The 16,874-nt window shown below is 41.4% G+C and overlaps 1 protein-coding gene across 8 annotated transcripts in view; it reads right to left on the bottom strand.

Annotated features, from left to right (window-relative positions):
* The window catches only part of REV1 (REV1 DNA directed polymerase), a 73,580-nt gene that overhangs the window by 16,325 nt on the left and 40,381 nt on the right, over positions 1-16,874 (bottom strand). For 5 of the 8 annotated variants that reach the window (XM_074354625.1, XM_074354622.1, XM_074354621.1 and 2 more), the window contains 6 exons: positions 15,053-15,160; positions 13,532-13,648; positions 8,997-9,105; positions 4,162-4,290; positions 2,394-2,548; positions 24-143 (listed from right to left, as the gene is read on the bottom strand). In XM_074354625.1, coding sequence (XP_074210726.1) covers positions 24-143; positions 2,394-2,548; positions 4,162-4,290; positions 8,997-9,105; positions 13,532-13,648; positions 15,053-15,160 — 738 coding nt within the window. Of the gene's footprint in view, positions 1-23; positions 144-2,393; positions 2,549-4,161; positions 4,291-8,996; positions 9,106-10,907; positions 11,088-13,531; positions 13,649-15,052; positions 15,161-16,874 lie in introns of those variants that run through there. The other 3 variants (XM_074354623.1, XM_074354627.1, XM_074354628.1) reach the window with 3 other exon arrangements.

Here is a 16,874-nt window from a genome sequence, read left to right as displayed (position 1 = left end):
AAGAAGAGAAGCCCTGCACTCACCTGGCAGGTTAGTAACTAGCTGGCCCCGGATGAAATCATCCACGTCTTCCGGCTTTAGGTGGTACTGGCCGTCGGGTTTCGCTTTTCTAGTTGCCATTCTGGCCAGGAGAATGTTGGAACCTATAAATTTTTTTTTTTAAAAAAGAAAGAAAAAAAAGTCATTCAAGAAATATTCACAATTATTTTCTAAATTGCTTAACAACAACATCTATAACAGGTTACCTATCAAATTTCTAAAAAGAATGAAAATTAATAATTTGCAGTTTTGATCATTTAAAAAACACAGGACAAAACTGGCAGAATTCTGTCAAGTGTTACAGATCATAACCAGCATGGTTCCTGGACAGAGGTTTCTCTCTGTTCCAAAACAGTCATTTCAACACCTCCTACCAGATAAAGGAACAGAAAAAAACAGTCCTAATCTTAAGATTGGAGGTTTATAGGACTCCGGGGGAATGATCAGCAATCAGTTCATTTGACCAACCACTGGATCCACGCTCGGTAGAAATAGGCCAAAGGAATGCCATCAGACCGAGGGAAAAGAAAGCCCAAAGGACCAGAGGTCTCACCATGTGTCCAGAACACGTGCGGTAGGAGCTGAGGGTATGAATGTCTTAAAGATGAAGATGGATACTGACGGTGAGGTCCAGGGTGTGTGTACGGACGTGGTAACTGACGCAGAGCGGAGGGAAGGGCACTGGGACCTGAGGCGGCACCAGGGGTCTGAGACACACCCGGGTGGGGTTTGGTGAGCCCCCATGTGAGTAAGAGAACCCCCACGAACGACAGAAGACTTCTATGAAGGCCACACGTTGGTTTTAGGGGAGACTTAAGAAAAAATGGTGTGTTTTCCTATGGTACATGAATAGATGTTCAGGAAGAGAGAAGGTACTGTAAAGTCACACCAAAATGATGAAAGTGGTGAGTTTTGAAGGAAGGGGAGCTGAGGAGTGGAAACATCATTTGGGATTTTTGTCGTAATTATCTGCTTGAACTTAAAAGAACATACATACTCATATCATCACACTTGTAAATTAAAAATAAGTACAATTAGAAATGAAGAACTAAACCTGTGCCTGCTGCTGGACCAGAGAGGGCAAGGCCTGAAGGGACGGCGTGGGGGTCTGAGGGCCACACTCCGGGAGACGGGACAGCCGGCTTGGCAAGGAGCAGGCTGCTCGCGTGCTAATCACACTTCGTGTTTTCTGTACTCATGCGATTCTGACATCTGGGAAGTCCTGCTGATGGGGAGAGACCGCCCCCCCCCAGGGCTGGTTCATTCCTCCAGGCAGCAAGCAACCTCCTGGGGAGCAGGCCCCTTACACACACGCCACGCACCCCAACCAGCTCCGTATCAGACTCAGACACAAAGCCAGTATTTCTCCTGCCTTAAATCATCCCAGGGCCAGGTCCTGTGCCCTGTCCAGCCTTTCCCACAGAAACCCTGGCAGAGGCCGGCCCAGGACCTCCCCTCACTCCAGGCCCAAAGCTGGTGCCTGGGCATGGGGTCCCGTGTGGCGCGTCCCCACCATCTTGGGACACGCAAGTAAGGAAAACCTTTCAGTAGCACCGGCCCCCCTATGTTGTCACTGTCACTCAGGTATAAATGAGAACCCCAGAGAGCACGAGATGAGGCGCTGCGGAGGAAGAGGGTTGTGACCATGAACGCAGGTGCAGCAGGTGGAGTGACATGGGGACCTGCGTCACCTCTGCCTCCTGAGCCTGAGGCAGAGGCAGCAGGGACCCCGGGTCCACCTGAGGGATGGCAGGAAAGAGGCGTCTTAGCAGGAGGTGCTGAGTGTGTTCAGAAAGGAGGGCCTGGGGGGCTTATGCTGGGAGAGGAGGAGATGGGAGGGGAGAGGCCGAGGAGGCTGGGGAGAGGGGGACCAGGGAGGGCACTGTCACCAACGCTGACACGGCTCTGAGCGAGTGAGGACGGGACTGGCTGAGCGCCCCCAGGAAGCTCCAGTCCAGAAAGTAACTGAGTCCCAACAAGACTCAGACCACGCAACACTTAACTCAACCCCACCCCCCACACCGCATTCAACACGGGCCTCTGTTCACTCTCGGAAAAAAACCCTGTTGACAAATACTGAATTCAATCCCCCATTTTTGAAGAACAAGTAAGAACTATACCACTGTGTTTATTCCAAAGATATTATCAACCATTCACTCACATTTCCACCACTTTTACCTCATGTTCTGCCTAATTGTGAGCAACACTAAGAACTGTTTTAGAAGTGGGAGGCCTATGCAGTAAGGTAACTAAAAAAAAAACCTAAAAATCACTCCTAAAAATTAAGTGGTAGTCCTCGCTCGCAGGGCAATACTTTGAGTGAAATGAACGGTAGGAGACAAGCTGCTACTAACCAATTCCAACGGAGGCCGCGCACTTGGTCTGGTCCTTGATCTCCGTGCGGACGGCACTGGCGAACTCATCAGGGGTGAGCCTGGTCTCCGCGAGGATCTCGGTGATGTCCACCAGCGCTTCGTCACAGCTCACAGCTTCGATGTTGTGTGTGTAGCTGCCAACGCAAAGCCAAGGCAACGAGTCACAGCCACAGCTTAACTCCCAGCAAACACACATGTGGCACAAGTCTTCCCGTGCTATCTCCCTTCAACATTCCCCACAAGACTAAAAATGCTAAAAATATTAGCGTTTTAATTAAACTGGCCCAAGCGCCATTTCACTTAACTTTTAACTGCAGTTAATTAATTAGCATTTTCTTTTTTTCCATAACTACCAAAAATACAGCAGAAATGATCACTCCAGTTTCTTTATATTGAGAATACCTTTGTAAACCTCTGAATAGTTGAAAAGTAGTAACTGAATTAGAACTGTCACAACATTTAATTTAAAAAATGTTGAAACATGGTTTACCAGCATCCTTGAGGGACAGAAAAGTCACACAAATCAGTCAAGTAAGTAACTGATAGTCTCCTAAACAAAAATCCAAAATTAAATGCCACTCTGTGTCAGGCCTCAGACACAGCAGGGTGGGAGGAACCATGGCCTACACACCTGTCTAGAAGACACCCATCGACATGCCCCGCAGGTGGAAACGCTCTGGGCGCTGTTCTCGGGTCACGATCTAGCCGCACAGAGGACTGTTTCAATTTGCCAGAGAGGAAGAAAAGGAAGAGTTGCCACATGGTCCCAATGCTGATTAAATATGGGGACCACAAGGCTGCGTGGAACACAGCCTGGCTCGCTCACACCTCGTCTGTGGCTGCTTCCACTGTGCACAGCAAGCTGAGCAGTCGGGACAACGACCGTATCTGGCCGGTTACACAGAAAACATGCCGACTCCAGCTTCGGAGCACACATGTCCTGCCATATACTTATTCTAAATTTTGAGTTTTGAATTAATATTAAATATACCCACACTGTAAATACTTTTAACCTCCTTTTCTCAAGCCAACTAATCGCCCACCTTGAAACTACAGTTGATCCTTGAACAACATTGGCTTGAACTGCGCAGGTCCACTTACACATGGACTTTTTTCAGTAGGAAATACCTGAGTGTTACACGATCAGCGAATATGGAGGAACGCAGGCACAGAGGCCGACCACCTGGATTTATACCTGGATGTTCCACTGCGTGGAGACAATGCCTCCAACCCCCACGTTGGTCAAGGGTCAACCGTATTACTAAAAACTTTAATAAAAATTAACTTTTGGCATACCTAACAACTTCTAGAAGACAAAGGGTTTGAAAGAGTCTCTACTCGTTAACCAAGCAGTCCTAATTTTAAACAAAACTATAATTCAAATGTAATAAAAGAGAATAAATAGGTTAAAAAATTCCAACCCTTCATCTGTCTCGTTCCATGGAAGGAAAACCGGAGCTGCTGAGCAGAAGGTAAGCAGTCAGAGAATGAGGCTCTACGTCCCCGTCGGGAAGCACCGAACAATCCCCACAGCGCAGACGGCCCTTAGGACTGAGCCACCGCCACCGAGGTGCTCGCAAGCAGGAGAGGAAACCTGATGCTGGGATGCTGAGGGAAGGCTTCCCAAAAGAGATGGGAGTCCAGCAAAAGTGATCCTGACAGTCCTAAGGAGAGCTGGACCCTCTCCCACATGAGATAAAGGAAGTGCAGCCACCCAGACGGGGAGGGGCTGTGGCGCGCGCCGTACCTTGCCAGCGTTTCATACATCGTTCGTGCGACCTCTTTATACGCATGGAAATCGTATGGAACAGCTTGAAGGTTAGGACAAAGTTGTTTAGCTTGCCCAAAAAACATTCCATTCCTAATGCCGACTTGTCTAGAGAAAAAACAAAATACAGTGGAAGTTATACTAGGAATTTAAGCGCCAAACCAAGTATCAAGTATACTGACAATACCTCCATGCCACTAATACACAATTTTCATTTAACTCCATTCTCATCAGGAGTAAAAAACAGGCATTAAGAAAACTTACAGGTTTGTTTTCCCCCAAAGGAGAATCACACAATCGTCTGATTAGTGAAGTGACAGGTGCAGATGTGCCAAAGCCTGTTACTGAGAGACCAGGCTTGGCTCCTGCCTATCTGGGGCTGGCCCCTGTGCAGAGATGCCGGCACGCCATATGCTGGGGATTCACAACCACCGCAGAGCAGGAATGTGCTGTCAGAAGAGGTCTGCTTCCCCTAACCCGCAGCACGGCCTGGCCAACGTTCATCCCCCAAAGACAAGAGTATAAACGAAGGACATGCACAAAACAGTGCTTGTGACAAACAGACAAAATGCACTCATCCTATGACCACCCAGTTCCCACTTGACCAATTCCCTGCTCCTGAAGTGGCCGCACAGTGGCTGAGATGCCAACAGCACTGTCCAAGGACAGACGTCACTCTGGCAGGAGCCAGGGTTCCAGAACTGTGAGGGACCTAACTGAAAATGGTAAATTTTAAATCGTTTTGCGTGTCTCAATGCCCACATTACCTTTGATATTTGGAGCATTCGGCACAAAACTATGATTATGGAATTAGACATAACTAGTAAAATTCCATTTTACCACTCCGCAATGAATCAAGAAAAAATACTGACATAAAAACAAAAGCAAATAATAAGAAGCAATGCTTCACCAGATTACATACTCCTGTGTAAATATATCAAACAGTTACTCCATACATTCATTCAATAAATATTTACGAAGAGCTTACTTAGTGTGGAGGTGTGCCCTGCTTTAGGAAACACAGATACAAACAGCCCTCAGTTACTCAGAGGCCTCCGGCATGCTGCCCATCTCAGACCACCAGTGAGAGCGAGGAGAGGAATCCTCCAAGCTGCTCAGCGGGAGTAAATGCAAAATGATACGCATTGTTTAACAGATGATCTAACTGCAAAGCCCACAGCAGATGAGAAACACCCAACAGGAGGGAAAAATGACAGCAAAGGAGCAGGTGACCAACAGAAGCATGGGACAGAAAACCACTCCTTCATTTACCACAAAGCTATGCGTCAGGCATTATATGAAGTGGTGGGTAACGTATACCGAGCAAAGTGGATCTCATGATGTCCAAGAGGGTGACCTGCACTGGCCCAGGAGGCGATGGAGTCGGGTCAATGGACCTTGTTCATAAGGCAGGGAAGTGTGTATATGAGAACTGAGAAGTCTACACAGAAGTGCACAGTTTAAAACATTTTCAATAACGCTAGGTATACAGGTTCAGCGTGCAAAAGCTAAACTTACAAACTAAAGGTAATTATTCATTTTTAAAGGAAGGTGTTAAATAATTCCTATAAATATCATATTATTACATTTACAATACTTTCATTTTCAAATTTTTTACTTACACAAAAAATTTCAGGGGCATATTACTTAGAAGAAGAGAATGCATCAATTTACAAACTCATGCATCCTACATCCCAGAGAGAAATGTGTAGGGGCCACCAGACGCTGTGAGGAAGTCATGAACAAAAAAGGGAAAACCTAAGAGGCTTCCTAGAACTAAGGGAAGCAAAAACCTTGAGGTGATGGTTGGGAAGTTAGCCTTACTGCATATAAAACAAACGGGGAAAGATGACTGCAAAACAGTCCGAAGTGACTCTTCACCACAGGGACATCTACTCTTCCCACTAAAACCCCATTGGGTCAACCACCCGTACGTGAGAGTGTCTGCTGCAGAAACAGCTTCTTCCCAGGCTCTTCCAGCGTGCTCTGTGCTCAGACAACTGTATCTGTGTTGCATTAGACAATATTAAAAAATTAACTATTAAGTCACTGCTACTGTCCATTCAACACACTTAAGGACATCCACATCACTAATTAAGGAGTGTAGCAGGTCCTTAAAAAAGCATGTCCAAACAGAGGTTTAAGAATGATTTGACCTTAAAAATTTATGAGTCTATGAATTTCTGTATCATTCCCTATCCATTCACATGTCCACCTTCTTATTATGTATAAGCCAGTTTTTCATGGTAAACCACTGGCTGCCACACGTTCTGACCTACACACATACACTCTACCTCTCTCTGACTCCTGCCATCCACTGGCTGCCACACATGTTCTGACCTACACACATACACTCTACCTCTCTCTGACTCCTGCCATCTCATGCTCACGTTCCATCCTCTGCTGACCCCATTATTATAAAGTCTGTATCTACAGAAAGAAAACCAATGCCTAAAACTGGGATGACCGTCCCCACAAACCAGTCCCCACTCCAACTGCAGAAACATTTTTCTGATGCAACTGTGAATATACTTATTAACTGTGAATATACTCACTTAAGGAAAATATAACTATTAGACGGCCACACACACACACACACACACACAGGGTAAAGAGATTTCACTAGGAATAGCCTTCTAGAAAATGAAAATTATAATTAAAGGACAAAAACCCCACTGCTGTGGGTTTCATGGTTTGTTTTTGTTTCCCCAACTTTAACTCAAATTCATTTCCATCACTTTTTGCATCTCTTTAAAATAAACATTTGCCATCTGAGTGACACAAACAGCTTGCTACATGGTATCTGGCCCTCAATACTGTCACCCCAATTATTCTGTAATACGTTCTTGACAGCCGCCATCTGCAGCACAATACAGATGCACCATCGAAACAGCAATGGAAGCCAGGAGCACAGACACATCTGTGGCTGCTGGAGGCCAAAACCACCAGGAACTGGCGACGCTTCTAACTGAGAGGCGGCCTTGGCACTCACTCCCCAAACAGCCTCCAGCTTGGGGCGCTAGGTGAGAAGAGAGGTCCTGCAGAGGCAGCACAGAAAGGGTAGAGCCTTCATCTGATCAGCTAGAAAACTCCAAAGACGAGCAGGTATTTCTGGGCGTCATCACCCCCCCGCCCAGATACAGAACACAACGTCCAGCCATCAGAAACACGTGGCCTGTCACCATTCCATAACTCAGTACGCATAAGATCAGCTCTAAACTGCCTGTGCTAATAAAAATATAACAATCCAAAGTGCACTTAGATTTGACTTTTCTTTATTTATTAAAGTAAGCTTCAATTCCTTGGCTACATTAGCAACTAACAATGAAAAAGAAAACAAACATGGTTACTAGAGAGGAAAGGGGATGGAGAGGGATAAATTGGGAGTTCAGGATTTGCAGATACACACTACTATATATAAAATGGATAAACAACAAGGTCCCACTGTGTAGCACAGGAAACTATATTCAATACCTTGTAATAGCCTATAATGAAAAAGAATATAGAAAAGAATTTATACATATGTATGTATAACTGAATCACTATGCTATATACCACAAATTAACATAAAATTGTAAATCAACTATACTTAAATTAAAAAAATAAAAATAAAATTTAAAAGTGAATGAAAATAAATAAAAATAAATCAAAAAAAGAAAAAGAAGAAAAAGATTACAACAATTCTGTCAATGAGAAAGGCAAACTTGGTCCAGGAGTAAAAGTCTGATATGTCATAAATGGAAAATAATTTTAAATTATTTTATAATTATGCATGTTTGAACATAATCCTTTTTTCTTAAAAATCCTTTTACTAAAATGGTAAGATTTTAAACAAACTAAATAGATGATGCTGAACTATATTTTTATGCAGGTTAGATTTGCTTGAATAACCAACTTTAAATCAAGACTAAAAAAGTTACATATTTCAAGTGAATATTGTATACAGTTAATGTTAATATCAAATATATCTCAATTTTTAAAAAGTATTAAGACCAACCATAAAGATAGTATTCCCCCCAAAACGACTGAAAATGTAGCTGATGTGACCTGACTGTTTAATTGCTAAATACTTTAACACTTGCCAACAGTGTGTAAATAAATGCTTGCTGTGTTATAAAGCTAAAAACATCTGTGTTTAGTTATCAGAAAAGGGAAAAAAAAAAAGGAATGTTCTTTTCAATTGATCACTTCATTATTACTCCCTCTATTTTTACAACTATTATAATCAACTTTCTAAAAATGAAAATTATTTTAAAATATGAGGATCATATGATATAGATGTCTCCTTCTTGTACTGAAACAGCTGGCTGTGATCAGGTCAAGGTCCCTGCGAGGTGAAGTTCCGCAAACAAAGCGGATGAGCTGACACTGCAGCTCACAGTGGGGAGGGGGCCGGCTGGCGTGCAACTGTTTAGTTGTGATTAACAGGCAGTCAAGTTTTGACAAAACTTAAAAACGATCCGAGCAGACGAACACTAAGGCCCTCTCACATTCAAAAGTATCTAATTCTTTAATTCTGTGCTTCAAAAGACAATGGTTTAAGAATGACAATGTCCAGCTTCTTTTGTTTCCACTACAGGACCTACTGGTTTCAGGCCACTAAAGTATTTATTTAAAGTTATCCAGCATTTGTGAAGGGAAAAAAGGGAACCAATGGGGCTTAAGGCTAGAAAGATTTCTTTCCGTAACATCTCTCTAAAAACTTAAATTGTAGGCCTGACTGGCATGTGTGAATCCACTTCAAAAGATTATACAAAAATGATTAAGTAAATTAACTATTCACTAAGTACTGCAATGCCCTCACTTTTACATACCTGGCTTCGTAACTGCATGACGCAATCTCGGCCTTTGACAAAACAGAATCAATTCCATTTATTTGCGCTGAATCTTGATTCTCCCACATTGATGGATCTGGTATTTCTGCTTTAAAAATAAAATTTAAGGGCTGTATGTTAAAAACTGATTTTTTTCCTTAACTTTCATTCAAGAAATTTTTTTCCACTCCTTTCATACACAGATGTTCAATAAAGTCCAAATATAGTCATCTCCACTGACATTTATCCCCTTGTTAACTCTAAAATGGTTTGCTTCTATTATATTCTTCACCAGCAGACAAAAACTTATCATAATAAATAGAAAGAGTTCTGTCTTAACAGTAGTTTTAAAATATATATACCAAAAGATAAATATAAAATACTCCTTTAACACAGTCTCTTGAGATGGACAAGGATGGAAAGTGATCAGGAAGATGGACCCCCTCCTACAGCCTCAGAAGGGTGACAGAGCTCTCTGGAATGCTAAATAGTTAAAGAGAAATACTGTAAATTTCTCTCAATGCTCTTTTGGTTTCCTAAAAAAAAACTGCCTGCAAAACTTAAAGCTAATTAATATTTTCAACAAACATCAAATTCCTACAAGTCATTCGATCAAAAAATAATTTAAGAAGTCATATACCATAAAAAGTTTCATCCTAAATCTAAGATCTTTCTTTTGAACACACATCAAGTTAAAGAGCGTCACAATATCATCCTCCTTTTCACGAAATCCTGCTTTTGGTTTATTTGGTTTAACAATGCATTCTCAATTAAAACCACTCAAGTGTGATCAAAGTGTCAATTACTTTACAGACGACAACTCTAGCCTGAACAGGACAGCTCACAAGTAAGTCCCAAAGCCAAACAAGATTTACAGCTTCACACAAGGACGTTAAAGCACACGGTCTGAGAGCCCACTGACTACACATCACGTGACCTCACCAGCGAGTAGGGAACAGATTAAAACACAACTTGTGTTATGTCTCTTGGGACACCACTGAGTTCCAAGAAGAATATGACTTAAAAACCTGTCTTCTCAGTCCCGGTTCTACTATTCTGAATGAAAAATACCATCAGTTAGTAAAGTAAGACCAAGACAGCACTTAGGTAATTCTAGACAAAATTATTTTGAGTACACCGTAACAACACATAACTAACAAAACCAATATTTATCTTCCATTTATTTCAGAGACATAACGTTCCATGTAAAATCAGCCAGGTAAACACCACCAGGAGAACATGGCAGAGTGTCTGGCTTTATGAGCCAAAACGCTCTTCCCGGTTTGACTTCAGTCATTTCATCAGCATCTTTCCCCCAACTATGCGACCCACACAAGCACTCCTGGATTCCGGCTCCCAAACACACCAAGCACAGTGCAAGTCAAGCTCTGAGGGCTGGCATCTTAATGGGGTCGAATTCCACTTGCATCAAAAATAAAAAGACCAGAGTAAACAATTCGAGCTACGATTTCGGATATATTGTGACTAACATACGCTGTACTGTGACAAATTAAAGACAGGGTGCAGAGCAGACCACCGGGGTTTGTGGGTGCTTGTGAGGGGTTCTGGACGGCTCAGTATGAGCGCTAACAGCCGTTGCTCTAAGCTGAAAATCGGTAGGAATCTGCGGGCTGGCAGTGCCACAGCTCAGCAGAGGCTGCTCTAAACCAGAAAAAAGAGTTGGAGCCTGAAGAGCCACCGCCAGCAGCCTGCCTTTCAAAGGCGTAACCACAAGTGAGGCCTTAAAAGCTGGGGGTGGGGGCAGGTGATTTATATCCGAAGGGCTAGTTAACTTAAGAAACTTGTCCTGAAAATCACAGAAAAATCATGCTTGCGGCAGAACAGCGTCTGGGCCCTGCTCCCAAGGCCCGGCCGAGGGCGCCCTCGCCACCCCTCTGTGGGCGGGCTGACCTGTTCCACAGCGCGGCAGGGTGCGCGGTCCCTCCACAAGCGGGGTGAGCTGCTTCATGGGAGATTCAGGGAAATGCAGGGACACACTGTCCTCACTGGAGGGAAAGTAGAGAACTGCTCGTCAAAGCTCGACAACCTAGACGGGCACATGGAGAATGTGGAGGAACGCTTGGAGAAATCAGAGGCCAGGACCCAAGTCTGTGAAAAAGAAATCGCTGAGAATAAATCTATGACTAACACGATTTTAAAAACTGTTGTTCTTTAGAAGTTGTTGAAGGGACAGAAAACATCTGCATTCTGGGATCCAGGAAGGGAGGAGAGGCCCCAGCCAGGAAACCACGAGTCTACAGGAGTGCAAGCAGATCATCAGTGGGAAGGCTCCCTGCCGAGCACCGCGGAGCAGACAGCTTCCAGAGGAAGTCAGGGATGGAGGGCCCTGGTTACTCTGGCCCGATCAGACCAAGAGTCTGTGAACACGACAAGCAAGACACTAAGTTTCTGTGAAGGGCTAACGATGCTATTTGCTCTAACACTCTGCCTAGACAGAAAAGCCACAACATCAGAACTGAATTTTTTTTAAAAAACCTAATGTCCAGAAGCCAAAGATTCTAATTCCTAAACTGATCCTCAATATTTTAAAATTGGTGTCATGTCTAACAGGACCCAGAGAAAGAAAGATCGGATAAACAAAGAAAGAGGAACAAAAGCATTGAAAAAACAAATTCTAAGTACAAAGTGAGCTGCAACCAAACTTTATAATAAAGGGCAATCTATTCATGTTAACATGTGGCAAATATTTGATAAGATCCTACTGGGTCAAAAGCTTAGGAATAAGTAAATGATATCAAATTAAAGAGAAAGTATAAAACACAAAGTATCATATTCACTTTTCCTAGTGACAGGAAAGTCTATTTTTACAGTTTTCAATGGCAAGTGAAATTTCAACAGTTCTCTGAATATTTACCTTCTGGTTTACTGTAACTCACACTCAGAGGTGGAGGGGATGCGAGTTATAAAAGGTTCTTACAATGTTATGAAAATCTAGGGGCTAAATTGATGAAGACAAGTAACCAGTGACACAATTCTGGTAATAAACAGTTTACCGTCAGAGCATTTGTGATGGAAGGAAAGACGCAAGAGGACCAGCTCTCTGCTGCTCCTGAGAAATGTGGGCTTGCCAAGGCCACATCTTGAGATGCAGACTGTGAAACGAGGACATGTGTCACAAACACAAGATGCACCACTGGAGAAACCCTGAGCACTGAGTACCTGAGAGACGCCACTGAGGAGTATGCACGTGCTGTGTTTTCCCTTTTTAACGTTCACTCGGTAAGTTTTCACTGAATAGCCAGTGTGGGACAAGTTTTGTTCATTCCCTTAAGGTTATTTGTTTTCTAGAGCTTTAGATTTCATCTTTAAAATAATACTACACAGAAAATACAAAAAGAAAAACCAACCTCCACAAAACCACCAACACCTGAGAACTACCCATATTGTCAAATATCACAAAACAACTGAATCTCAACCAGCTCGGTATCCCACACCTCAAGATCTACTCAGGACCCAGAAAATGCTAGAATACAAAAGCTCTTAAAAGATTTAAAGGCCAAGAAAAGCTTTAGGAAATCTGGAAAATACAGATACACGTGAAGCATAAAGATGTATCTAAAATTATTTTCCTCTGCACCTACAGCATGTAAACAGATGATCACAACCAACAACACTGTAATCCTAAAAAGGTCCTCAGACGTCAACTCGATTTCCTTTTGTCTTAATGTTTCACTGAGATCATTTCTAAAGAAGCCCCAAGTTTTATAACTGAAAACTAGGGACCTGAAATAACTGGGATGAAATTTAACTGTTTGCTTTCCATTCTAATGCATATCTAATTTCTGATCAACATTTTTCTGCAAAATTAATTTAAAAAAATTTTGGCTTTGTAGACATCCATGAGAAAACTGATCAATGTCAAATAATTTAATTTCTAAGCAAATATTTTTCAGGGAATTTAACTAGGGGGAGGGTGGAGAAGACATGAAAACCTTAATAGTACTATGATTAGTATAATTTATGATTTTTCTTTATTAAAAGCCAAAATCTAAAAGTCTGAGGGGCAAGAAAAAAGTTTTCTCATATGAAATAGGTTCAAAAAAATATGACAAATGAACGCTGGTATTTATCTTCTTATTCCAATGCATTAAAGCCCTGCTCTCTCTTACTCCACTGACTCACACAAATCTTCAGCAACACACACTTCAGGGTCCTGTGATCAGTGACCAAACAGCTAGTAACTAACTTTCAAGTCTAGAGGCTTCCACAAAATGATGTCCATAGTTTTCATCCCCAAGCTAAATTTACACAAAGCAAACTAATCACACTTTTTAAAACATTCTTCACTCTCTTTCCCAGGAAGGTATCATCATCCAATTCAACAAAGCGTACTATAAACCAGTCATTTGTCTTACATTCAGATTTTGCTTTAAGATGTCACTGACACCCTTAAAACCCTTCAATGAAAAAGCTAATTATTTCAACTGCTTTTACTTCTGTAACAATACCAACAGCAAAATCCCGAAGTGTTCAACAGGAGCACTATGGCTTCAAAGAGAGCTCATTATGTGTACCTGCTTTGCCTTTCAGGATTTTATTCTGGTAATACTGCCACTCCAACTGGGGGTTAGCACCAGGACGCAAAGGTGCCCTTCCAGTCCCTCTGTTACTTGTAACAGCCACTGGTTTTCCTGTAAGGAAAAGGATGAAATTAGTTTTAAATCCACGTACAGGAATGTTAACAACACTGATAACATGTAAAGGAAAATTTTTCAAAACATTTTCAAAAAATGACATTTTTTCTTTAGCTTTATTTAGGCACTAATCCAAAAAGGAGATAGTATCTTTAAAGATTATCAATCACCATGCAAAAACCACCTAAGTTTCTCTGCACCCCCTGAAAATAAACTATTTATGACAATTTTGATGCATTTATTCAACTGAAAAACAACACTATCATAGCTTCCCATGTTTTCTTACAGTAGAAAACAGGCAACTCAGGTCTTAGACTCAGACTGGTAAGGTGGGGAGAGAGAGAAAAAAAAAAAAACTGTATCTAGATTGTACTTCTGGAACCAGAAAGTAGGGTAGCGTCTAAACTAATCTTTATTTTTACAGCAAGAGAAACAAATACATACGCAGAAGAATCACAATCTGACCTACTACATAATCAAAGGTGAGTATGTACAGCCCCAAGTTTTTTAGTTGTAAAATCTTTCATATATCTTCTCCTTGTGCGTGTGTGTTAAGTTACCAGATAACTCTAACTCTGCAAAGCAACAGCATGGATAATTCATATATGTATTTCACTGAATGCATTTGTTGTGAGGACAGAAAAAAAAAAGCATCAAAAACTCTCCCATGGGCTAAAATCAGCTCTAATCGTGAACTCTCCTATCAGCGCTAAAGCAGCAACTACTCGGGATAAAAACAAAGCCCTCGGGTTGACCCCAGCAGCGCCCGTGCTCTCCTTATGGAAAGAACCGGCTGTCAGGAGAAAATGCTAGTGGTCATCTTCTTCAGACAGAGAGAGAACTACTGAAAAGTCCGGAAGAAATGTTTTAAGAAGTACTGACTAGCTAACACCTAAAATTCCACTGAAACAAAGACTGCACAAATGACAACATATTTTAGCAATGTTCAATAATACGAAATTACCCCACAACCAAAAAGCTGGAACATCCCCTAGCGTCAAGACAGTTAATCAAGTTATTTATTCAAAAGAAAGGAGGGTGACCCAAGTTGCAAAGACATACGTTACCATAAAATTTCTACTTACTGACAAAATAATAGTAAATATAGATAAAAATACAGAAAATGTCCAAAGCAGGTCCCCATCTACATTAGTCTTAGATGACAGATGCTTCAGGTGAAGATGAGTACTCTTCCCTAAAGGCCTATCTCTGCAGGGAGGAAAAAACTTTCCTAATTTCCCTGTATCTTTCTTGATAATGGAGTCTAGAAAATTTGGAAACAGGAATTGATTTTGCCAAGGAAAACTAGATCAATATTCCTTAAAGAATATGTTTGACCCTTTAGAATATATATTTATAACAATATACCAGTTTTCTTAATACATAAACAAGAATACAGACCTTTGAGATCTGGTCTATTTCGTATACCCACTGACACAAAGAAGCAGTCCATATCAACATGCATTATACAGCTCTGATGTCTGGGTGAGCTCAATACTGACATATTTCCTAGAAGGAAAAAGAGAACGTTCAAACCCCACACTAATTTTTAATATTTAAAAAAAAATCAAGTCTAGTTAATTTTAGAAATTACATTTTTAAAATACAAGCAGAATGAAGTTTTAAAACAAATTCTCTAAGAGATTATTTCTATCACCCCAAGAGAAATCACATTTCAGTTTCTTTGGCTCTAAACATAATTCAGAGAGATAAATTTGGTCTCCAAAGATAATTTAAAATCAACTATGAGGACGCCATGCTTTCTGAGTCTGCATTCTAACAGTCTCTAATTAAAAGTGTGTCTAAATGCTTATCTTAGAATTATTTCTGTGTGCTGAACATTTTATAAAAACCTATAAAGGTGTTTTCATATATTAGTTCCATGGAGGTAGGTAACTTTAGATGATCGCTATTCCATAGTCAACAGCATCCCTGATAAAACATCGGGAGTTACTGAATGCTTGGTAAGTTGTCAACTGTCATAAGAGATTTCCATGTATTAGTTCATTTAACTTCGCACACCGGCACTGAGATAGGTACCCTCATCACCCTCATTGTGCAGATTAGTAACTTAAGGCACACAGCCAGTAAGAGGCTGAGCTGGTATTCAATCCTAAATAGTCTGATTTCAGAGTCCACGAGCCACCACACTTGTAAAAAGTGAGATCTCATAAAGGGGTTTTCCTCTGATAGATTTAAGAACAGTAGTACTGAGGGTTAATCTTCACAACAGGCTTCCAAAACCTTACATTTACTCACAACTCTACTTACCAAACTGCGATTGTGAAAGCATGGACCTAGTCCTCACTAAGTGCAAGGCATGGGCCTCTGTGTGCATCACCTTCCTAAGCTCACAACCCCACGAGGTGAGCATCCTGGACTACCAGTCTTCTACCGACAGGAAACTGAGACTCAGAGATGAGCTCATGTGCCCATGGTCCTGCATCGTAAGACAGGCAGAGCCAGGATCTGGATTCAGGCTATGGCATCTAACTCCAAAGCCATGGACTTCCTTGTTACCCGCTATATTACCCTGAGAGATAATTTATAAAATAAATCTTAACAATTAATTCTGCTGTATAAAAGTATCATATAAACACAATGTAAACAACCCAAAATAATTGTTTTAAAGATTCCAGTCATAGAGACTACACACACTGCCTGCTGAGGGCTTCCACACGATGCAAAATCTCTCATTCACTCTCATTCATGGACCTGACTCATAATAGTTCTCTGAAGCTTTCAAAATTAAATGACCTTTAGGTTACAAGGCCAAGGCATGATATAAGGATAATCTAATACCTGTAATATTATTTTGAAATATTTCAAATAACAAAAAAGATCTCAAATACATGAAACAGAGCAAAACATACCAGAAAAAACCCACATGGAGAGGCTCTATCATATTCTGAGGGAACCATGAGTGTCTCTCTGTACCTCAGTTTCCACAGCTATAAAGTAAAGGGTAGCACCAGACAATCTCTGAGATCCCTCCCCAGAAAAAAACAAAAACAAAAAAAATGTAACCTGTAAGAAGTAACTAAAACATCAAACCAGACACCAACTCGTAATGACAGGCACAGAAACGTGGCCTGTTCTCGTTGGGTTTGTTTGTTTTCGATGACAAGGACAGTATTAAAAAACAAAACACAATAAACTGATCTACTTATATGTGAAAACACTTCATCTCATTAAAAGTTTACCACTATAATTTCAACAGCTA

Source organism: Camelus bactrianus, chromosome 28 (genome assembly GCF_048773025.1).
Source record: "Camelus bactrianus isolate YW-2024 breed Bactrian camel chromosome 28, ASM4877302v1, whole genome shotgun sequence".
Lineage (NCBI taxonomy): Eukaryota > Metazoa > Chordata > Mammalia > Artiodactyla > Camelidae > Camelus > Camelus bactrianus.
This window is presented reverse-complemented; position numbering and strand designations above follow the sequence as displayed.